The following is a 25,306-nucleotide window of genomic DNA, read 5'->3' on the forward strand; positions in this document are numbered from 1 at the left end:
ATAATCCCTGGATGAGCTCCACCACTTATTTTTCTACAAGGTGGCCCCTGGTAGGAACCACTGTTCTAAAGCCAGTTCTAGCCATTTGAGCATCCCGACTGAAGTCTGTGGGTATACTTCTGTTCCGTGGTCATATTATCCTATTGGGAGAAGAGGTACATTGTAGTTTCTTGGCACCTATGAAAGATGAAAACAGTTTTGAAGTATTTTAGTCTATCTCTGGCAAAACCCCAATTAGACCTATTTGAAAAATGGGTCAGAGTGCAGCCATTTTTTTCTCTACGTATAATGAATTTCACAAAGAAAACTATGAAGTAATGCCAAATACCATTTAATGCCACTTCTCTCTTACTCTTATTTGCATTCCTTCTGGGAGACAAATCAGAACATTTTCACACCAGTAACTTCCCTCCCCTAAAGAGCAGCAATGAAAAATATGTGTTTTCTCTTTTCTCTGGTCTTCTGTATTGCTCATGGAGATATTGTCCAGAATTCTGACATCAAAATGGAGCGTTACATTCAGTATCAAAGGAATCTGCCTTAAGGGATCTTTTTCATAAAGTCCTTTTAAGAAGGTGTTTTACACTGGCTTTCAGAGAATGCCAAGGAGAAGGCTGTATAACACATTTTTACTAGTTTTCTGTTTCTTAGAGGCTTGCTGCTAAATGAGCACACTTGCTAGCAAAAACATCAAGCCATATGGTCCAACATTTATTTGGGAAGATTAATAAAATATTTAAAAATTAGCAGTCAAAACTCTCGAGCTAGATAATTTTTCAGTTTAGTAGAGTGTGATGACACCATATTGCTGCCATTATGTTAGGAGACAGTAATTCATAAATAACTAACACTTCCATATCTTAAAAACTTTAACAAATATAAAGCATACCTTCTATGTAAGGAAATTTGAGAAAAAATCACAGATTTCTTTAAATATAAATTGTGAAATTTATGTCCTGATGTCATGAGGGATATGCTTTCTTTTAAAGGGCACTTGCTTATTATGATTGTGCCAAAATGCAAGATTGGCAAAAAACTCCCTTTAATTAACCTCGTTTTTGTCTTTTTCTCTCAAAAGTGTTCTATGGCTTTGTTGGCCTTCCCTTTTACTGAGCTTTCCTCCCTTTCTTGAAATGGAGACCACAAGGCTTTGTTAGATCAAGAGAGAGCATCATCTATTTGAAAGCTGTAGCCATCTATGGCTGTTGTATGGTCTTATTCTGCTTCACTCACATTACAGTGGTACCCTGATCTCTCACAAAATTGTCATGTTATCTTCTATCAGCAGTCTGTGTATTCTTCATATTCAATCACTGATGTAGGAACAGAGCAATTGTTTTTGCAAAGTTTTACTTAAAGCAGTGTTAGGGTACTTGGGTAAATGTGTTAGATATGGGGTGATTATTGCTGCTATTTAAAAATATAATTATATTCAGAGAAGGAAGTAAATGGTTTTATAAGCTTGTGATTATCTCTAAGAGCATATCTGTTTTACAGAGTAGTTGGGATGCTTCAGAGTCTCAGGAAAGGTTCAAGATTAACTTTGTATTTACTGAGACACAGACACCTGCCAATTTGAATAGAAAAAAGAGAGGAGACGGGAAATTGCAGATTATTTCAGGAACCTCTTCATGGCAAAGCATTGTAGCACATTTGTTTTGTTGTTGGTTGTTGTTTGCTGTTTTGGGCAAAGTTGGTAAGTGCAAACTAGACGTCCATAGCATTATTAACAGCCACATTCTCTGTGCTTAGGAACCAAACAGGTTGGTTAACATGATTTTAGCTGCATAACTGCAGTTAAATGAATGTGTCAAGGTTCAGCTACATCTCAGTTCTGGAATAAAATTGGGTACATGCAACAGAATTAAAATAGTTTAATGTTAATGTGTGGAACCTTCTGTTTTACAACTGTTTAGCTTGATCAGTAATTTCATATGTTTAAATTAATAGGACTTGCAGTATAAATCTAATTCTTCTAGTTAAATGCTCTTCATACTCTGTGATTATAAATTTAAGAATCTGTGCATACTCCCCGTCGATCTTCATAACATAGGAAGAGGAGACTGGATTTTATGCCCCACGCTTCACTTGGAGTCGCAGAGCAGCTTTTCCTTCCCTTTGCCACAACGGACACCCTGTGAGGCAGGTGGGGACTGAGAGAGCTCTCCAAGCAAAACAACTCTGAGAGAGTTTTGACCAGGGCCGGACCTAGACCCTAGACAAAGCTAACTACTTGTGCCCCTTTCTTTCGCACTGATAACCAATTCTGTCCCATGGACCCATAGTATAGAATGGATAGATTGGGCTGCTGATGCAGCGCAACCCCAGAGAAAGGGTTGAAAGTCTGTTGCCCCCCCAGATGGAAGGAAGAGTTGGACACAAGGGTTTGGGTACTAAGGGGCCACTTTATTTATTTATTACAATAACACAAGGGCTATAACATAACAGGCAGCATGGCAGGGCCAGGGGACGAAATACCCCTCCCCTGCTGCATGACAGGCAAGCCACCCATCCCCTAGGTCTGGCCAAACTACACGGCTCATACCCAGGTGGCCCAGCAAAGATTATGCCCTGGAGTTCCAACCCCCAACTGCACGGCTAATGGGTGAATCAATCCATGCAAACCCAAGGCAGTCTGCTTCATCACTCAACTGTCCCACACCGTCCAGGAATGATTTAGCGAGACCCCGTGCCCCCAAAATGGGGTGCTACAGGTGCTCACCGAGCTGCATAATGGAAGTTTAGGCCAAAACCCAGCCACTGCAAGGCCAAGCCTCTACTTAGGCAGCCACGCCCACTAAATACCTAACACTTCCTGAAACCCAAGTTTCAAATCCTCTAAAAAGGCGTCATTACCCTTGACCGACAGATGTACGCCATCGCTCCTGTATAAATCCGCGCAATCAGCCTGGATTCCAGGGTGAGGAAGAAATTGGCCCAAACCCCCCTCGAGGGCTTTTTAAAGTTCCAAATTAGCTTTGTGGTGAGCTTTCTCAATCGCCTGTGGGTTCCAAGCTGCACGCCATACCCGGCGTGGGATCATGGCTGACTACACGATCAAAGCCTGCGGCCAATGCCTCTTGATGACTCTAAAGTCATCTTTGACCTGTAACACAAGGGCTTTCCCCTTGAGCAGGCCTAAATCATTACCACCCAGATGTACCATCACATCTTCAAACAAGAGGGGCAACAGGCCCGACCAATGGAGACCCCGCCGTCCACGCCATTCAATGGTAGCCCACTTGCTGAGCCCCAGCTGGCCAATGTCTCCTGCCTGATGGGCAGCCCAAAACACGAAGCCGTGTCCACATATGAGGACATGTCGTCTCTCTCCACGCACCACAGCACCTGAGAAAAGAAGAAACGATGAATAACATAGCCCCAATAACGTGATGCCAATTACTGCAGTGCAAGAGGGCGAACATAGCCCTTATAGGCCAAGGAGCGCTACCTACCCAGCTTCTGAATGGAAGGCGGGGAATAACCTAGGGCAGCTGCAGTAGATGCTGCTCCTATACGGAAGGAATGGGTACCAAACTTAACTCCCGACAGGCCCAGCATAGCAAGGGCCTTGCACATCACAGTCCAAAACTGATGCTTTGTCAAGGGACTACAGTCCCCGTGACGGAACAAAAAGCTCTTACCAAAACCACGAGCAACCATGTAGCGCGTTAAAGCCGCTACAGGACAGATCTCGACATCAGAACAGGAACCTAAACTAAAAGTGTCCCCCTGTTGCAGCTGATCGGTCTTGGAACGGCGAACTCTAACATATACAGATCTGCCAGCCAGACGAATGTCTTGGGCCATCAAGGCCCTCCCTGAAACATCTCGTTTGGACTGAGCCACTAGCTCACTTACCCGAAGAGCCCTGAAGAATGCCATGAGAGAAGCGGCGTGAAAGAGCAGCATTTCATACTCTGAAACACACACCTGGCCCTAGACCGATCATAAATCTCTAAGAACTGCAGGCGAACAGTGTCAAGTCTGCTTTAATTCTGGTCAAGTCTGTATTCCATCTTTGGTTCAGGAGAAAAGCATCCTGGGTAACAGCCAATGCTGCTAGCTTGAACTCTCCTTTTCCCCCCTCCTTCCTTTTGTTATGTAGTTTGCTTTGAAATGGGAATATGTGAAAGAGATTGTGGTGCCTTCTCAGGCCGAGTGCTGGGGGAGGAGACGCTCAAGGCCAGTTCAGGCCTGAGAACAAAGTTGCAACATCAATGTGTGAATGTGCCCTGCATAGTACCCCCCTCCCTCAAGAATCCCTTTGAAGTGTACCTTATATGATTACATTCTACTGTATGATCCTCAGTCTTTCAATCTCCTTGTAGTCGAGAACAATGATATCAATAAACTAGCTACTTTGTATCAACAAGGTCTCGTTATTGAATCAGCCGACTTGACAAACAGGGTCGCCAAGAATCACGGCAGGACCCAACTTCTCTGGACCAACCTTCCAACATTTTCTTAATGCGGAAGTCACCGGTATGCTCCTGGAAATCCAAAGCCTTACTAGCGAAGGCCAACGCAGACAGCCGGCCCCGAATAGATCGTACTGCTAAACCCCTGAGCCTTAAAGATACACTATAGTGGAGTAATTGCTCCACCGGAAGGGGCCACTCCCTTTTGTAACCAACTTTGCTCTTAAAAGTTTTGAACTGGCATACTGCCCTGTTGTATGATTTTCTGGTACTAGGAGCAATGGCGAGACATTGCCCTGCCAGTCTCAGTCCGCCAATCATCCATATCCTGGGGGCATCATTGTCAGAAGATCTGCATCTGGGGCCAGCTGGCAAAACCTCTGCATCTGTTTGCGAGAGAGAGCGTCAGCCACTCCATTAGCCACCCCAGGCACATGCCTGGCAAAAAATAAAATATTAAGCCTCAGGCAATGGAGAGTGAAGGCCCGCACCAGCCTCATCACCCTGGGGGATTTGGAAGTGAGGGAATTGATAACATGCACCACGGCTAGGTTGTCACACCAAAAGTGGACTGTGTGGTTTGCCAACTCGTCCCCCCACAACCAGACAGCTACCAAGATCGGGAAGAACTCCAAGAAAGTCAAATCTCTGTTCCACCCCGCATCTCCCCATTCCTGGGGCCATTCCTCCACACCCCAATGTCCGCTAAAGAAGACACCAAACCCAAGGGACCCAGCTGCGTCTGATGCTATTTGCAGGTCAACCTCCAGCTGTAACTCAGTCTTCCAGAAGGAGACACCATTAAAGGAGGTTAGAAACTTCTTCCATAGTACAGGGTCCTCCCTCATGCTGCGTTGAAATCCTGATTCGGTGATGCGGCTGGCGTAATCCACCCATTGCATCACACAACCTCCTCAAAAAGGGGCGACTAGGCGCTATCACCTTACAAGCAAAATTTAAGTGCCCCACCAGCTGCTGCAGCTCTCTCAAGATCACCTTCCGCCTCAGCAAAAACTGATCGACCAACTCTTGCAAACATAAAATTTTATCCTTGGAAGGCATGAAGTTTGCTGGCATGAATCTAGTTCCACACCTAAAAACATCAACTGCTGGGTAGGGCCCTCCGTCTTCTCATGGGCTAGAGGAATGCCTAGCTCCGCCAACAGTGCTGTAAAGGCCACCATCAAATCGGCACACTGACCAGAACCCAATGGGCCCGCAAACAAAAAGTTGTCCAGATAATGCACCGCTGTGCTCAAATGAGCCCTGCGACGTACCACCCGTTCTAAAAAGGAGCTAAAGCGCTCAAAGGCCACACAAGAAACAGAACACCCCATGGGCAGGGCCCTGTTCATGTAAAACTGCCCTTCAAAATGAAAACCCAGCAATTCAAAATCCCCAGGGTGAACCGGTAGGAGGTGAAAGGCGGACTTTATGTCTCACTTTGCCAACTCAGCCCCTACCCCACAATGCCTTACCATTTGCACTGCTTGGTCAAAGGATGTGTACTGCACAGTACACAAATATTCTGGTATGGCATCATTCACTGATTCCCCATGAGGGTAAGATAAATGGTGAATCAATCTGAACTCTCCTGGGGCTTTTTTAGGCACAATGCCCAACGGTGAGACCCTCAAGGTACACACGGGGTGTGGAAAATGGGCCAACCATCCTACCATTGGCTGATTCCTTCCCAATCTTCTTACGAACTATGTGCTCCATCCCTATAACAGACTTCAAATTATTGGCCATAAACCACCTTCTGGAGCCCTGAAAAGGAATTCTAAACCCGAACCTAAAACCATTTAACAAATAAAGCTGATCTTCATCCTTTGGATAATCACAGAGCCATGCCTCAAGCACTGTCACCCTTATTGGGGTGGGACCCTTTACCAAATGGCTTATCTGCCCCTCCCGAGCCCTGCTTGCGCTATCCCTACCTGTGTCTACCCCTGGAACAATTCATGAAGGAATGAGACCCCCGGCAGAGAGGGCACTCATGTTTGTATGGGCAGTTCTTTTTCCTCACAGACCCCTTGTGACCCAAACTCCCAGCAAAGCAGGCGGGGTTGAACCACCTGCCCCACACTGCTGCGGGTGCCAGAAGCAACGGCTGTGCACTGCACAACATGCCCACTATCTGATCTATCGCCCAGGTTAGGTCAGCTGGAGACATAACCTGCAGCCAGAGCTGCGGCTTAATCTGATCCCACTGAATGGTCGGGTTCAAAGCCGCCCTCATCCTGAACTCCTCATATTGCAGCCAGGCCAGGCTGGTAAAGCTGCTGTAGCTTTTATAAATGATGTCAAAATATTGAAAAAGGGAAGTGGCCCTCCATGGCTGTGACCAGACAATAATTCCAGCGTGAATAATAAACCCAGGCACCCAATTCACCCATGTCCTATCCACTTTACGCCTCTTGATTTTTTCCTTTTCCTGGTCATCCAAATCGTCTTTGGCCTTTTTCTCTAGCTCCCTATAGAGCAGAGAAAATAGGTCCATGAATTCCCCTTTCAGTATCTTATCCTTGGTAGCCAGCAACAAGTGATCACCAAGAGGTAAGGCCAGATCACCAAAATGTAAAACCTTAGCCGGCACAGCGGAATATGATGGACCCCAAGGATAAGAAACCCCCCCAGCCACCATATGGCGTTCCGGGGAACTGGCCAGGCAGGCCTCCCCAAGGGCTAGCCAGGTTAATACCCCAAGCCCAAGGCTGGGGATTAGTAAAAGCTGCAGGCTGGCTATTGGCAATCGGCCCGAAGGTGGCAGACATCCCCCAGGGCCAAGCTGTGGTAGTGTGTTGTGCAAACTCACCCCTACCCAACTGCCAACTCTGCATGGCATCCGCGTCGGGCACCTCCACTGGAAGAGGGGACGCACCCTCCGTTTTGTCCGCAGAAGACCTGCTTTCAAGGGAAGACAAGCGATTAAGGATTTCTTCCTGGAAGTGCTTCTTAGCAGCCCGCTTATTTGCCTTAGAAGCCAGGTCACCCAATAAAACCATCCGCTTCCCACACAAACCCTCCAAGGCTGCTATTCTGTCTAAAACAGACTGCACAAAAGATCCATCCTCCTCATCAGACGATGAAGGCAAAGGTGCTGAGCGCTTAGGAACAGGCCGCTGCCGTCTCGGTGCAGGGCTTTTGCCCTTGGATTTGCCCTGTCCCTTAGGCATGGCTAATCAACAAAGCAGTAAAATCCGTTAATAAGCTTGCTTTACAGGCGCAAGCAGCAATTAACCAAAAATCTCAGGCACCCAAAGCTGCCCTAGAGTGGCTGCCTAAATAAAGCACAACCCAAGCCTCCACTAAAATGAATATATATATATATATATATATACACACACACACATACACACACACACACACGCTGTGGCTAATAGCCACTGATGGACCTCTGCTCCATATTTTTATCTAACCCCCTCTGGTCTTATCTCTCCATTCTTGTCAGCTTCTGTGCAGCTCTCATCAACTCAGCCTCTTTGATTTAAATCAAATAAGGTGTTTATTGAAGGAGATGCATGTTAAGTTTTCGAAGGCTTTCATGGCTGGAATCCATTGTCTGTTGTAGATTTTCTGGGCTGTGTGGCCATGGTGTTGGCATTGTGAGACCTGATGTTTCGGCAGCAACTGTGAATGGCATCCTCAGAGGTGTAACCCAGAAAACTGGAGTTCTCTCTGGATCAAAATGAGAAGAAGTTGGTAGGCATGTCACAAGATAATGACTCAGCCCTACCCCTGCCTGAGTAGATATAAATTACAAGCCTACCATCTTCTTCTCAATTTGGAGAGCACTCCAGTTTTCTGGGTTACACCTCTGAGGATGCCAGTCACAGTTGCTGCCGAAACATCAGGTCTCACAATACCAAGACCACGGCCACACAGCTTGGAAAATCTACAACAGCCAAGAGATACATGTTCACAGCAAAAGACGTTTTCTTTAGAACTGCCCACCTATAGTGGGGTCAGATACTTACACACTTTGCATGGCAGTTAGTATGCACAAGCAATTCTAGGTTCTCAGAAAAAAGAAGCAAAAGCATTTGAAACATATTCCCATAACCCACCCTCACTCCCCCAAGCTGTGTTAGGTATCTTTCTCCTGAAAATTAAACTCAAAACTATTTCTCCAGAAGTCCTGATAAGTGTCTGGTCATCAAGGTCAGAGAAAAAGGATGCGGCGTTTCTCGTATGAAGCCTCTGTGCACTATGTTCCGGTCTAAGGTTACCTGTGTTAAATAACCTCCCTGAAAAGCGGTGATAAATCGTATTATATATGCTAAGCATTACTATGACGACACTGCAACCAAATAGCATAAAATCATTGACAAGAAACACTTTCTTGACAATTCTGTCCTATGGGCTCAGAGTTTAAACCCCCTTTCTAGCGTCATGCCTTAGTGGCAGCCTGATCTCTCCATTCTGTCTTATGGGCCCATAGGATAGTATGGAAAGATTGGGCTGCCACTGCAGCCCAACCCCAGAGAAACGGTTGCCCCACCAGCCCGCGCCTCTCAGAGACTCCAAGAGGCATAGGGTGAAGTTATCTTTTTGCTGCTTTTGCACCCCAGGGCATGGGGGGTGGAGATCTTTTTCCTGCTTTTGCACCTCAGGGTGCAAAAGCAGGAAGAAAGCCCTGCCACCAATGCATGTTGGAGGCTCTGAGAGGTGTGGGGGGAATCTTTTTCCTGCCTTTGCACCCAGTGTGCAAAATCAGGAAGAGAGCCCCACTGTCTGCACCTCTCGGAGACTCCAAGAGGCAGGGGAGAATATTTTTTCTTCTTTTGCACCCCAGGGTGTAAAAGCAGGAAGAAAGCCCTGCCAGTCCAGGGGGGTCCAATTCTGCACCCCTGGACTGGCAGTGCCCTGGATGATCACCTAAATCACCTAGTGGGTGGTCTGGCCTTGTTTATGACTGATCAAAGTTACTCTAGCAGGTGCAGGTGGAAGAGAGGGGAATGAAACCTGGTTCTCCCAGATAAGAGTCCAACCGCTTAACTGCTAGGCCAACCTTGCTATCAACAGGTTTCATGAAACCACTTCAGACAGGCTATATGATGTGTGAAATTAAGAATGGGTAAGAATGCACTTGCCTGTGCTGAGAGAACTCCTCAGAACAGTAGACCCTTAAGTAACCACTTACATATGCTCAATTTTATTTTTGCCACATCTTCTTGATAATAAATATTTATTTTCTAACTGATCTGAACTTAGATCATAAAGTGAATTACAAGATTACCACTCTGAAGGGACTAGTTGATATTGCAGAAAGCCTGATGTATAGTCAGCTGTCTCATTTATACTGAATTTCTTTATCAAGGAAAATTACATCTCCCATTAAATTCTACAGGACTCAGAAGTGCTTAATTTTAATGGGTGCAATCCAAACTTATTTAATGAAAAAAATGTTTGTAGTCTTATTATCTCCTTAACAAGATACTGCTCTTAAAATTGTACACAAGGTACATAATTAATAATAATAAACAACTTTTATTTATAATAACATTGTTGACAGAATGTTGTGTGTACACTGAAAAAACAACAAATGTATGTCTCAAATACAAATTTACCACTAAATGTTTGATTCATTCATTAGTAAACCAATAATAATTATTCTATATAAACATGCAGTAATAAACAGGTTTCAGACCCTTAAGTGTGTTAAAGTGTTGATCTTGCTTTATTTTTAGAGGACAGATGGGCACTAGCTTTAAACACCTATAGAGTACATGAATACTTGAAACTGCCTTATACTGAATTAGTGGTCCCTCAAGGCCAGTATTGTCTATTCAGACTAACAGCTGCTATTTGGGGTCTCAGACAAAGTTCTTTCACCTAACCTCTAAACAATACCAGCATTTGTGCTTCGTTTATGTGGCACTTGAGTTGTGCAGAATTTTCACAGAAAAAGAAAACTTAGATGGTAATAGCACAAAGTTGTCTGAATAAGTTCTAAGAATCAATGCATTAGTAAATGAATATCATCATGGGTTTAAACTTTGTATTATAGTTCTGGAAGTTAACATCCTAAGGCTGGGCTCCAGTGAGATTCCAATAAGCAATATGCTGGTTCCACATAAGCAATATGCTGCAATAGCCCTTTGCCCTTGCACGGAATCCTGTCCTAGATGTACTTTAGGAGGAGTGTTTGGATACCAAGGCGCTGCAGTGGGAAAGATGGGCCAGGAAAATTTAGGTGTATGTGCAGAACACCATATCTCAGGCAAGGGTAATATTGCAAACCAGTGAACGTATAAATGGATAGGTTTATGTATAGAGATATGTATGTATGTAGACTTCAGTGTGAAAGTGGGGAAATGGAAAACTTTCAAAGAACTGAATGAAATGACCACAAAAAGTTAATAATGACAGGCAGTGCTGTTTGGCAGAGCTGTTTGTTTGTTTCTGTTTGTTTGTTTTTAGAATTAGTGGGTATTCCTATATTTGAGCCTAGTGCTAGCCTGCAAAGCAATGGATGCATTAATCCTGAACAAGTAACAAATCAATAAAGACAAGGGGTTATGTTGCTCTTTTCCATTTACAGTGCTTATGGCAGTTGTGTCAACCTTCATCCCATACAACAAGTGTGCTGCATTCAAGGAAGATCTCATCTCTGTCAAAAACAAAATATAGGGTGTTCAGTGCTGGGGAAATGCAATATCCCTGCAACACTATTTCATCCTTCAGGGGAAATGTCTGGATTTTGTTCCACAAATTGGTAGCAGCTGCACATTTATTGTACTAAAAGCTGATCATCTGGAGAGGCCCCTCAATGTGGCATGAAAGGATCTTTAGTAGGATTTTAGGTGTTAATAAAAGTCAGTATTCATGTCCTGAGAGGAGCTGAAAACAAAAATGAGTCAAAGTGAACAAGGCATAGTAAAATTAGACACAAGCTTCAGAATTACTTGGTCATCTTTCACCCCTTTCTGGTTATGTTCAAAGTAATTGACAAGGTTCTGCCTGGCAGGCTACAGAACAAAAGTTGTAGAGCCTGCTTCTTTTTGCTGATTGGCTGAATAATAAATCTGAAAATTTCTTCTTTAAATGATAATGTAGAATGGATACCTTCTGCTAGATTTAGTATGTGTTCCGTTCTTTGTAGTTTATCAGTAATAAACTACTGTTTATTACTAATTGTCTCTGGCAGGGCTTGTATATCTGAGAGGGGTTGAACATAGGGGTTTGTAATTAGTTTTTAAGAAGAAAAAGGAGCAAAAAAGCTCATCACAGTCACTACCAGACACTGTGATAAAAAACTGAAAAATAAATTTTAAATATTCTGTCAGATTTCAAATAAGCGGTAGGAAACAATGAAGAAGGGAAAAATGGGAAAGTCTGCTGGATCTTTTTAGCATGACTGCAGAAGAGACATTCCTAAGTGAGTCCTGTGATATAAAACAATCTGAAATGTAATGTTGTTTGTCCTTACAAGAATGAGCTTTGGAAGTTATTGGGCTCACATGTTTTCCCCAGCTTAGATTTCCTATTTTGTTATGTTAATGCATTTACTGGTTTATGTGCATTCATCTCCATTTTACACTAGCTGAAATGTCTAAATTGTCTTCCAGGCATCACTGCATAGATCATGTTACATTAGCTTGGGTCAGCATAGCTAAGTCAATTCTGTCCAGAAGGTTAGGATAATTTAGAGGTCAATTGCAGCACTCCTAGCTATAGTTTCAGCCTAATTTTCAGAAAGCAAGAAGGGAGGACCAAGAGCACCATCAAGTCCTTTACTTGATCAGCTAGGAACACTCTAAGATAGACAAGAAATACACTGAGAAAAACAAGCCAGTGCCTTTTAGATCATCAGTTTTTCTGAAAAAATTCACCTCTCTCTGTCTTTTCTGAATTTAGTTTTGGCTTGTTCATCAGGATCACTATATCCAGGTATTGATTCAGTAGAGTAAGCTACTTCTACCCAAACCTGAAGCTCCAGATTTTCACATTTAATGGTCTAATATAATTATTAAACATGTGAGAAAGTACAGAACCCCATAATTAACTAAAACATTTTTGAAGAAGATAATTCTTTGACTCCTCTGACTTGTTTAGCTGAAACGTAATGTGTTTGTTTACTAGAAAAAAAATCAAACACCCCCCCCCCCCCACTCCTTAAGAATGACTGTTGAATTATTTTGTTATCATCTTTTGAGAGTTGTGCTATTGTAAATGTGCTTATCTATCTTCAGGCTTTCTGCATTTTATAACATTTGAATTTAACTTTGGATAAAAAAAAAGAGAGAATTAGTTTTCAAGGGAGATGCCTTAAGATGTCAGGCTACATATTAGTGTTTCATTAGCCTGTTTATCCCTATCTCAGAGATACCAAGGCTACATTTCATAGGCAGTCCCTGTGGCTTATCATCTTACTTTCTTATGGCCTCAAAACAAAATTGGGTGGCAAGACTCATGTGAAGAATATTTTCAAAACTCAATAAGATGGTTTCTCTACTTTAATTCAACTTTAGAGCTGTAGGGTCATGTCAGAGTCTATCAGGCATTTTTCCTTTTGGAGGCAATGGAATGTGTTTATTTTTTTTTCTAGGTAATTTCAGTTTTATTGATCCTGCTAGGTTGACTTGTGCTCACTTATCCTTAACTCTCTAAAGCTTTCGGTTTTTGTGGCTGTTCTGTAGCTTGATAAAAATTTCTGTGCACTGATTTGCTGCGCTGTCTATGTGTGCATCTGTTGTCTTACATATTAGCAAGTAGTGGATAATGTAAGTGTTGTGTTAGTGTGTATATTGTGGACCAGTAAGTAGAAATCTGCGGACTGCACATTAAGATCTATCCTGGTAACAGTTTGGTCCTTTCAACATCTAAATCTTCAGTTATATTCTGTATGGGCTATATACAAAAGAGCAGAGTGTGGCTGTGTACAATAGATCAGAGGTGTCAGATTCATTTGATCTTCTTTGTGGTCCCTATGCACTCCCATGCATGGGATTGGGCCCTTGCTCGAAGCCGACCTCAGAGAACTCCAGTAGCAGCGTAGCATGTTTGTGGCAGGCTCCTTCCCCGCTCTGAGAAGCAGGCACACAGTGCGCATGCCTAGAATGTGGGAGGAGCTCCATCTCCCACTCAGTTTCTTTTTCACCGCTGCCTTTACCGGACCTTGTTGCTTTAGCGCCTTACCTCAGTGTTTTACTTCAGCGTCTTTACCGCCTCTCTTCCTTCAAACTTCATCATTTTTCTTCCACTTCTTATCGTCGTCTACTAAAACAAAACAAAAAGGACCCTCTGGTTTCCGTTCCTTCCACACACACCCCTCACCCTGGCAGTCAAAAGAGGGACAACCACATTTTTAAAAAGGTGCCTTACGTGCCGGGCAAAACTCTCTCGGTGTGGCTGAGTTGAGCTTACTGCTGACTCTTCCAGTAGACCGCGCAAGAAGACACACACACACTCCGGCTTGTATCAAAGCAGTGTGTATTATACAGTTATCTACAACAGTGACTATATACAGATACTGGAACAAATTAACAAAGTGCTTCGCCATACATCCAATAATCCTCAAGGGAAAAAGCCAAAGGCACTTATCTACATTTATACAACAGCCAGCCAATGGGAGCAATGTACAAATTGCTGAGTCACTGTACATCTGACTCCAGCTCACATGATGCAGCTGTCACTGGCTGTCAGACTCAGATCTAAGATCTAAGCATGCTTCTTCACTCCTTATGCAGACTCTTTGTCAACTAACTCCCCTCTACGAATGGGCATTCTTATTGCCTTTTGTGCCTGGGGGAAGGGCATAAAGTCAACAGTTGTATTCTTTGTCATGGCTTTGGAAAGCAAATGCGAAAAAATTGAGCTGCCAGACTCTGAAGCTATCTTCTAGAAGCGTCTCTTATGCCCTCTGACACTTCAAGATCATCACTGCCCCCCTCCCCAAGAGCAGGGAGATTTGGCTTCGTTGGCAGCATCTCACAAAAAGAAGCACAAGTCTGATAAGGAATCGAAGGATTGAGTCACGGCTTCGAAATCCTCGACTTCCAAGGAACTGTCACAACCTTCTGACACCACGAATTCAACTGATACACAAGCTCAAATGGAGTCGACTTCCATACAAGCCCTCCAAACCTCTCAAACTGTGTCACGGTCTATGGTGGCTAGATCTGACGCCTTAACTCAACCGCCTCCACTAGACTCCACCGCTTCAGTGGTTATTCTGATTCCTAATAATGAGACCTTTGATACCAGTGCCTTACTCTCTGGTGCGGCTTCCATCAATAAAGTGCTTGACTTGACCTCGTCGATTCCTCAACACATGGACATGCAGCTTTCAACTCAAGAACGTTTGATTTGATTTTGGGAACTTCCTAACATTTCTCCTCGACTTCTGGTGCAGCTTGCCACTTGCAGAGATTAACAGGACCACTCGATGTCTATAACACGTTCATGTCATGCATCTCATTCCCGTTCCCAGTGTTGGAGCCATTCTGACTCTAGACATCAATGTTCAACATCTGAAGTATCTAGGCATCAGTGGTCCACTTCCAGAACATCCAGAGCTCAAGGAATTGACGCTTGATTTCGAGAGCTTCCAGACATTAGCGCTCCTTTTTCAGGCATCTACACTCTGTCTCCAGGCATCGACACTCGACTTTGAGATCATCTAGGACAGCCCATAGGCGATCCCGTTTGGCTTCTAGGATCTCCCGTCTAGGTCCTAGACATACAAGATTGTGCTCCTTACCCAGGTACCGATTCTCACAGCACTGTCGCTATTTCCCGACACCTACCCCGTCAAGGACACCAGCTCCTTGGACTTATGAGCGATGGTATCGATGGCACTATCCACAAAAGAATGCCAAAGCTCACCACCATGTAGAAGCTCAGGAGAAACCCTGTTTCGGCTGCACAGATATGGAGCGTCAAGATAAGGTTTGCTTGCTTTGTGCGGCTGCTTCTTTTGTCCAGACATCTCAGCCACCGACGCTTACGCCTTACAACATTGCCAAGCCCTCTGCTGCTGCAGGAGCACCTTTGCAACTACCAGAACCTGTCCAAGAACCTGTCTATATGCCTGATAACTTCTTGCCTAAAGACACTCTGCCCAAGGACCTGGTGGATGCCTCTTCAGATGCATCCTCTACATCGTCCTCTGGGATCGGTGACTCTCTGGCTCCTGACCCAACCTCAGGACTTTCCTCCACCCAGTCCACTATCACCCTCAGAAGGGGCTAAACCATACATGGAGATGCTAACTAGAATGTCTGAGGCCCTACATATTTCAGTCCACGCAGACAAGCCTGATGTCACCGACCTAGTGTATAAGCTTGTGCAAGCCTGGGACACTCCTGCATCCATCCCACCAACGCCTAGGCACCTTGATGCTTTGTATCATGTCCAATCTACTGATGCAAAATTTCTCTTCTCTCATCCATCACTTAATTCCATGATTATACATTCCTCCTCAAAATTTAAACCATCATGCCATCCTACTCCATCTGATCAGGAGGGGCACAAACTTGAAGTTTTCGGCTGCAAGCTTTATTCCACTATGACCACTCTAAGTAAACTGCATACCTACTTGGCCTATTTCTCGGCGTACAGTTTTAATTTGCCAAATCGCTTATCACCCCTCTTGTCAAATCTGCCAAACACTGCTGAGCCCCACTGCTCAGCCATCATCCAAGAACTCAAATCCGTAGCCTGTCAGTAATTCATTTCCTTGAAGCACACTTTCTTCCTCTTCAAGAGTGTTCACTACATCTGTAGCTCTCCAACGTCATTCCTGGCTTTGGGGAACATCTCCTCAGCCTGAGCTTAAAACCAAAGTTGAAGATCTTGCTTTTGATGGATGAGGTCCTTTCTAATGTAGACAATGCACAGCAGCCAAGAAGGTCAGAGGGCCTGCTCCGGCTGCAACGCCACTGAGGATGTTATCCGCAGCTGAGAACGAAATGTCTGGAAGGAAAACTTTCTCCAGTAGAACACGGCACTTGAGCCCGAAAGATTCTACAAACCCTAATAAATGATGTTTGTCAAAAGAATTCACCCACCCACCGTCCTTTCTCCCTCCATACGAAGAAGTGTGCTTGGGCAGAGAAGCTTATATCTGGAATAAAATGTTGGTCTTAAAGCTTCTATGGGATCCCAACTTTGTTCCCTCCCTTCTTCCCCAAAAGAAGAGGATCAGTCCTGGAGAAAGAAGCAGAAGCTCTGTGTGTGTGTGGGGGGGGGGGAGGGCTTGTCTTTGTATCTCACCTGTACAAAGGAGGTACCAGCCACTGAGGGAGCTCTGTCTCTCTCTCTCTCTGTGCCTACGAGGGTGGGAAGGGAGGCAAGAGGCAAGAAACAGGAAACAAAGAGCCACTGAGGGAGCTGGGGAGGAAAGCAATCTATGGTGTGACTGTAGTAGCAGCACTGGAAAAGGACGCAGAAGAAGGAAGTTGCTCGTGGGCTGAATCCGAGATCTGCAGGGCCAGATCCAGGTTGCAAGCAGTATGTTTGACACCCCTGCAATAGGGTATGTATAGCAAACATTACAGGTCCTCTTATATGGGTTCTCTTGATTCTTTTTTTCCCCTTGCTATAAGCAAAACAGGGTAAAATCTGCTATTTCTGTATTCATGTCATGCCACAGGATTCTGCTTCACAGCCTTTGTCAAGAGACTAAGCATCAAGTAATTTGACTACCATTTTCCTACATTTGATTTTTGTTGGCAGCAGAAGCTGCCAGGCTTCTCCACTGACAACATACCAGTTTTGTGCTCTATCATTTGGGGAAACTATCTTCTTCAGCAGGTCTAGGTCAGGTGTCCCCAGCTTGGTGCCTAGGGATGCCACTGTGCCTATAGACACTTTTTTGTACCTGTCAATTTTTTTTAAAAGTGGGCTGGGCCATGTGGGACTCTTGCCCAGCAAGAGTTCTAATTGGCTGTTGGAGATATGATTGATTGTGCAGATACTTTAAAAGTTGTTTTGGCAGCAGCTGCCACCACAGCACAAAGATTTTATCTTCAAATCGTGCTGTATGTACACAAGAAAATATTTTAAAAGGTATTCCATTAAACAGATATTCTGCCTGAAATGTTGAAAAGCTACTGTTAAAGTTATGCATTACATCACTCCCTGACATTTTGTGGTTGTCTTTGACTGTTATGGCAGCTATTATGTCATTGGTTTCACCTCCTGCAGCAGCCAGTTTTTGATTGCTCCCACAACCCTGTGTCAGAATTCCAAGGTGCCTGAAAGCTCAGAAAGGTTAGGAAACCCCAGTCTAGGTCAACAACAAATGTTTAATTTCTTTAGTTTACTTATCCACAGAATACAAAACAGAGGAGGAAGAAAAAAAATTGTGCTACATAAAATAAATAGTTCATATAGTTATCATTCTGTATTCTGACAGTGATCATCCAAGTACTCAGTGAAGTTAATAAACATGATATAGTAATATTTCTTATCAGCCCTTAATCATGTGCAGTATACAACCTCTGAATATTAAGTGTGTACTTGTGTACATTAGAACAGCTCTGTTGGATCAGACCCCAAAGGCACTGAAGTTTTCAGTGTTTGTTAGGCAGATGCTTCTGGGAGGTTATAGGAAGGGCATCATGGTATTCCCCATTGTTTGTTCTCCAGTACTTGTGATGAACAGGCAGTGCTGGTTAATGCTGAACATGTTCAGCTAGAATCTGGGAGACCTGGATTAAAATATCCATGCTTGAACATGGTTCTCCCTGGATGAGGTTGGGCTGATCACTACTTCTTAGTCTGGCCTGCTTCACAGGTTGAAAGATAAGTGGGGGGGAGGGAGAATAATGTGTGCTGTGCCTTTTGGAGGAAAGGAGATAAAACATAGTCAATAAATGTAATTAAATGGGTGTGTGGGCACAATATTGTATAACTGCCCTTAAACTTGTTCTCCACGTATTAACCCTAACTTGTTTAAAGTGTGTAGTCATAAGCATCACAATTTAATGCAATTATTTTCACAGACTTTTAAAAGCTTCATGAAGATATAATCCCTGTGTTTTGTTTCCCCTGAAATCTCCTGGTGCCAGTAAAATCTTACTGAGATCGAATAGCCATCCAATTGTCTCTAAGGAGGACCTCCACTTATTAGCCTGGCCAAATTGTTCTGTGGATCACAGGCCTATTTCACATGCACACAAACCATTCCCTTAACCCCCACCCTATAAATAGGTGTCTCACGTGTCAGACCAAAGGTGGACTATACTCAGTCTTGAAGACATTTTGTTCAAAAAGCTCTGAGCCCATGAATGAGAACATTTATTGTTATATTGTTTATACTTCTGGTGATGTCAGGGTGTGTGGCCTAATAGGCTAATGAGTTCCTGCTAGGCTTTTTCTACAAAAAAGCCCTGCATATATCATTTCCCTTTACTATTTCTACCACTATTTTACAAGTACCCATGTTAGTCTTTTGTTTTTGTTTTCCAAGTAGCATTCTTCTGACCAGATCTTGTTTTGAACAGGAACTAGGGTTGCCAAGTCCAATTTAAGAAATATCTGGGGATTTTGGGGGTGGAGCCAGGAGACATTAGGGGTGGAGCCAAGATCAAGGCTGTGACAAGCATCATGGAACTTCAAAGGGAGTTCTGGCCATCACATTTAAAGCGACCGCACACCTTTTCAGTGCCTTCCTTCCAGAGGAAATAATGAAGGATAGGGGCACCTTCTTTTGGGGCTCATAGAATTGTACCCCCTGGTCCAATCGTTTTGAAACTTGAGGGATATTTTGGGGAGAGGCACTAGATGCTGTGCAGAAAATTTGGTGCCTTTACCTTAAGAAACAGCCCCCCCAGAGCTCCAGATATCCGTGGATCAATTCTGCATTATTTTCTATGGGAATAAATCTTCATAGGGAATAACAGAGTTCCCAGCAGACATTTTCCTCCCCTCCCCCCGCTTTCTGACGACCCTGAAGCAGGGGGAGGGCCTCCAAACCAGGGGATCCCCTGCCTCCACCTGGGGATTGGCAACCCTAACAGGAACGGAGTTCTGGCTGGCTTGGTGCCAGGGTGTGTGTGTGACCTAATATGCAAATTAGTTCCTGCTGGGCATTTTCTACAAAAAAAGCCCTGTGCAAAGCAATGCTGACATCATGGGGTGTGGGCTATTATTCAAATGAATTCCTTTTTTTTTTCTACAGAAAAAGCCCTGCTTCTGACAATGATTAATTCAGAGACTTAATTCAGTGGCAATGTTCAAGGTGGGAGGAAATAATCTATTGATAAGTTTTGACTGCATTGATATGATTAACAGCCATAATTCTGGGAGAGATTTTTGGCTGATCAACATTCAGAAATTGCTTTTTGTAGAGAATGCTGTAGGCTTGAGTTAAAGAAAACATTTAAAATAATTAAAATATGCAAACTTGCTCTCTCGTTCAAATGGAAATATTTTTTAAACGGAAGTTATTTCCTAGTAGCCAAACTCCAGGTGTCAGGTTTCCTGCTGAAATGAGAGCAAAAAGCCTCATATGAAAACTATCTGCATGTGTTGAGTCTGAGGTAATGGGAGCAAAGTAACAGCCAGCTTTGTTGCCGTCACTGTTAGTTAAAACATTTGTTGGTAGTGGGCTTTTGTGCAGTTTTCATTTGGGGTGTTTGTTTTAACAGGCATATTCAGTCAGACTGAACATTTGGGTTTGTTTTGGACAAAGAGAATGGAGAAGTTGTAAAATAGCAGGAGTTGGTGGTCCAGGATTTTCCATTGCACTATAGGTACTGAAATTTTTGCAGAAAGGGAGGGTGGCCTCCAGGAAGTGGGAGTGTGCTTAACTTCAGAGGAAAACTAGGGGTGGTAGAAGGGAGGACGCTGATTAAAATAATAAACAAATCCTAGGGATGGATTGTCACATTGTTGCCAGAGCTCCAGGGGGATCTTAAGGATAAATTGCCCCCCTGCGAAGGTCAGAGAGACTATATTGTAAGTTTTTGCTGGGATTTGCTGAAACAAAGCAATCAACTTTTTTTTTTGTTCCAGTGGAAAGCTGTACAGCATCCCCTAGGCTAGTCAAGCAGATGGAAATGGGCTGAAACTGGCTTGGTTATTACCATAGCAACAGTAGTTTGCTGGTGACTGGGAAAGAATGAGCATATGAAAGAACAAGAGGTAGCTTCTTACCCAGCCTCTGATGATGGTTTTTCTTCAGACTGAAGAACAATTAATTCTTCTTCAACTTTTGTCACAAGTTGGCTGTTGATTGCTGGACAAAACTTTTTTTTTTTTAAGTGAAAGTTGTTTGTAAATGAAGAAACAGTGGCAGTTTCCCATCTTTTTGTCTACATACCATGAGGATATAGTGTCATTTGCGGAGTGTAATTGAGACCAAACTTTGAGCTTGAGGCCCAGGAGAAAAAAATATTTTGGGCCTGCAGATCATTAGTGAGGTGAGCAAAAGGGAATCCTGGGCGGTCTAGTGAGACAGTTAAAGGAGAAAAACAGATCAGCTTTGTTAACAGAAAAAGTAATATTAAGTTTGCTCACTCTGAACTACCCTGCCTGACAACAGCTGGGCATAGTGGGGCAACAAAATGTTGCGGCCTATGCTACTTCTGAAGGAATGCAGAGCAAGAGAGATGCATGATTGGGATTTTCCAAAGAACTTTCAAGAGGTATAGTTGGAAATATATGTATGTTTGTGTGCACTTTCTTAAGGCAACAGATTTTTGATTTGAAAACCTTTATTAGGAAGATGTAGGTATCAATGAGACAGTGAAGAATGATTGGCCTGAACTTCAGCTTACGGGAAGTGCTGACAACATTTGAAAAGGTATGAAGAAGGCGAGTTTTAAGTATTTGTTTTTATTTTCTTTTTTAAAAAAGCTCCATTGCCTGGGGGAATCCCTACTGTCCCATAGATGAACAGAGTGTATTGTTCAGTTCATTTTTTTGTTCTGCTTGTGAGGGTAGTGTTGCAGTATTTGTTTCATCATACTGATATTTTTGCTTTCTTAATAAGTAACAACTATTCAGCGGTGCCCAGTTATAAAAAGGGATCTTTTTTCCATGAGTGGATCTCATGCTAGCCATTAATTGAAACATGTTGTAACCTTTTGCTGAATTTTATGAAAGCTATTGTGGTCAAGGTAACAGACTTTTTAAAAGATTTGCAAGTTGCAACTACTACAGTGCCTTCATCAAACAGGGAAATTTTCTCCCCCTCCCCCTTTCCCCTCTGTTTCACCTCTCAAATCCTTCTCTTACCAGTCAAGAGCAATTTCAGAAAATATGGGTACTATTTTTCCCCATTTATTACATTTGCATTCATTAAAGTGTATGTTTTGACCCAAATGGCAGAAATGTGTTTGCTTTTTGTGCTTTGTATTGAAGCAGCAAACTCTGTATTTCTGCTTACTTCCTTGATTTTTATTTTGTTTCTTTATGAGAAATGTGTAGCACAGGTTAAACCTATAAAGCAAAAGGGAAAAGTAAAGTTTTTGTCTTGAATCTTTAAATGTTTTAAACTAATACAATATAGACACACACAATGTGTAAGATTTGTGCATAAGCAATTTGTAACATTAAATTTGTAATATAATTTGAAGATGGTATGCATCTCTTTAAAAAAACTGTTTAACATTTTACTTGAATATTGCAAAGATAGCATTCCTGTAGTCATTCTTGTTGCAAGAGTAGGTATTGCTTGCTTTATGAAGGTGAAAATTTCAGGGTGTATCTAAATCCTTAAAAGAGAGAGGCAAACCAGTTAAGACAAGTTGTAGAATGATCTTACTGTGGAAGAGATCAACAAGTGTATATGGCATTTATTCAGTTATGGTGTCTTGGAAGTTGCACTATATAATGGCTTCCACATGCAAATTTAATCTCAAACCCATTGCTCTAAATTACAAAAAAATTTTGCTCTAAATTACAAAAAAAATTGTAGAAGCACCAGATAATTGAATATGTGACAGCCATTTTTTCAGATTTCTTTAGCATACGTACTCTTAATTAATCACCATCTTCACCTCTGAGACCCAGCAATTATTTCCAATAGGTGGACTTTGTACTGTAATTGCAGATATTAATTTTAAAAGCCTCAACATACTTAAAGTTAGTAAGCTGAATCCTTAAATATCCCAGTCTCCAGAAACTTATTGATGTAGCTGGAAGGTTAACTCCTGTGCTATGTCTGTTTTCTCATGGTCTAGGGAGATCTGGTGTTCACACACTTCCAGCTCTAGTCCTTCGTATCTTTCTCCCAATTCCCATTCTATTTTTGTACTCAAGTGCTTAAAATGTTTAGCATTAAATGAATTAATATAACATTTTTAATCAAAGGGGAAAATTATAAATTATTATTCAAATAATATGCCTGTGTAGCTGTGCTATTTGCTTACAATTAGTTTTCTGTGTTTTGAATATATATGTGTGTGTGTGTGTGTGTGTATACATTGCTCCTAGTGATGCTAGTTACACTTGTTGCATTTGGATGTGAGCTTTTCACTGGGTTACTGCAGATATTCCTTTTTGATAAAATAGCTCTCATGATCACTGTTTTGATTGCCAGGGACCCAATTATTTTGGATATCTGGGATACTAAATTGCCTTCTAATTTTGTAATGTTGGTGCTAAATCTCCTAAGGAAAGAATCATAAGGGCATCACTGCTGCAATTATGCAAAAGCCAGATGGTGTTTTCAGAAACTTGAATTGTCCATCCATGTGGAGTCGTATTACACGCAAGTGGGATGTTCTTTTGCTTTCCTCATTCCTAGTGCTGCATGTCTAACACTATATTAGCAAATTTATGATGCGGTATGATGATTTGTTGCTGATTCTATTGCCAAAGACAAGAACTACCATGTGTTACCAACATCAACAAAAACAAATCCTTTATTTAAGCAATTTAAAAAGTTTTCACACCTCTGTAAATTGTCTTTGAAGATTAGATCTGCAGGCAAAGGATAGGCTTTGTTGGCAAATCTCTCCCAAAAAGAATGCAATCATTTAATTACAAAGTATTCAACTCAAATTATTTTGGCAAGTCCAGTTTTCCATCTTGAGGCTGCAACTCCCCCCCCCCCCCCGAACAATGTAATTTCTGCTTGGATTTGACACTGAACCATCAGTTTCATAAGAGGTTTTATCTTCAGCTTATTTGTATCTTCCATTTTGACTGGTATTCTCAAGTAGCTTACAACATCTTACATTGAACATGAGTCAGCAGTGTGATGCAGTAGCTAAAAAGGCCAATATAATATCAATAGAACCATAGTGTCCAGTAATGGTATAGCTTTACTCTGCTCTGCTTAGACCTAACCTAGAGTATTGTGTTCAATTTTGGGCACCACGATTTAAGAAGAATATAGACAAGCTGGAATTTGTCCAGAGGATGGTGAGGGGTCTGGAAACTAAGTCCTGCAAGGAAATGTTGAATGAGCTGGGGTATCACAGTGGTGTGATGGGCCCTATATTTTGGGAATTATTTTTGACAGAAAAATTACCATTTACTGTGTATTAAAATAATACAACCTAGGCTGATTATAGTGCCAAAGGGGTGTGTGTGTGTGCAAAGAGTGATATAAAATTTATAATTTTGACTGAGACACAGGAAGCAGGAGTACAATTTGTTTATTATTTGCTTGGAAGTATTTAACTCTCAAGAATGGTGCTGCAGCAATGTAGCTTCACAGCCTTCTGTTGAGGTAGATATTTCATTCTCTGAGAAAAGCTGTTATAGAAGTGCTTATATACAACTTAACCAAATCCCTTCAGAGCCTACAGCCACCTCCAGCTCTGACTGACAAATGTTTATGTTAAATCCCGTATGCCGGAACCTTCAATAGTTAATCAAATGAGCCAAACATTCCAGTCACAATAATTCCAGGGTAAAGACACCTTCCCAATTAAGATCACTATTCATCAATCTTAAACACTTAACCAGAATGCTATCCCTGAGACAGATCTCTAGACGCTCTGATCCCTTCAGCCATCAGACCCTTTTCTCTCCCCAAACAGTAACGGTTAGATTTGACAGCTTTCAGTTTTTGCCTCCCATTCAGCATTCTTTCCATCCTGAGTGGTTGTTACATGCCTATCAAAGCATAAAAGGTAAAGGTAGTCCCCTGTGCATGCACCATTCATTTCTGACTCTGGAGTGATGTTGCTTTCACAACGTTTTCACGGCAGACTTTTTACAGGGTGGTTTGCCATTGCCTTCCCCAGTAATCTACACCCCCCCCCAGCAAGCTCATTTTACCGACTTCAGAAGGATGGGAGGCTGAGTCAACCTTGAGCCAGCTACCTGAACCCAGCTTCTGCCAGGATCGAACTCAGGTCGTGAGCAGAGCTTAGGACTGCAGTACTGCAGCTTTATTTCACTTAAATTTGTTATATTAAAAACAGCATACTAATAGATTATATGGTTGCAAACCTCCAGGCTGCATGATCAATTTCCTTGGAGGAAATGGCTATTTTGACAGTAGACTCCATAGCCATAATACCCTGCTGAGATGCCTTCCCTCCCCAAACCCCATCTGCCCCTCAAATCTTCAGGAATTTTCCAACCTGGGTTTGGCAAGCCTAATAGATAACCAATATCTTTTCACTAGAACCTGGATTTATCTTTATAATCTTGTGATCCTAGACCCGGGGGCCTCACATGTGTTTGCAGCCCAAATGTCCTCTGTCCCCCTTCTCCTTCCTCTCTTTTTAATAGCACACCAATTAGTGGTAACAACAAACAGTTTACTCCCTTACAACCAATGCTGCCCTTTTCCATAACAAGTCTGTCTGATGAGACAGACCCTGCCGTTCCTGCTCCCTTTATCAGACGCTGGGCTTCTGGTTCTGAAGGTTCTGCCTTCCTCTATATTGCTCTTGCTGACAGTGAGTGAGTAGAGTATTAGGTATCTCTCTCTGTGGAAGGGCAACTCATTTCTCTGGCATCCCAAT

General features: G+C 42.7%; 1 protein-coding gene across 3 annotated transcripts in view; it reads left to right on the forward strand.

The window, feature by feature from the left end:
- UTRN (utrophin) overlaps positions 1–25,306 on the forward strand; it is a 640,548-nt gene that overhangs the window by 375,180 nt on the left and 240,062 nt on the right. The window contains exon 1 of one of the 3 annotated variants that reach the window (XM_060240548.1): positions 21,115–21,180. The exons of the other annotated variants lie outside the window; for them this stretch is intronic. Coding sequence (XP_060096531.1) covers positions 21,130–21,180 — 51 coding nt within the window. The 5' untranslated portion in view covers positions 21,115–21,129. Of the gene's footprint in view, positions 1–21,114; positions 21,181–25,306 lie in introns of those variants that run through there. 3 annotated transcript variants of the gene reach the window in all.

Source organism: Heteronotia binoei, chromosome 1 (genome assembly GCF_032191835.1).
Source record: "Heteronotia binoei isolate CCM8104 ecotype False Entrance Well chromosome 1, APGP_CSIRO_Hbin_v1, whole genome shotgun sequence".
Taxonomy (NCBI): domain Eukaryota; kingdom Metazoa; phylum Chordata; class Lepidosauria; order Squamata; family Gekkonidae; genus Heteronotia; species Heteronotia binoei.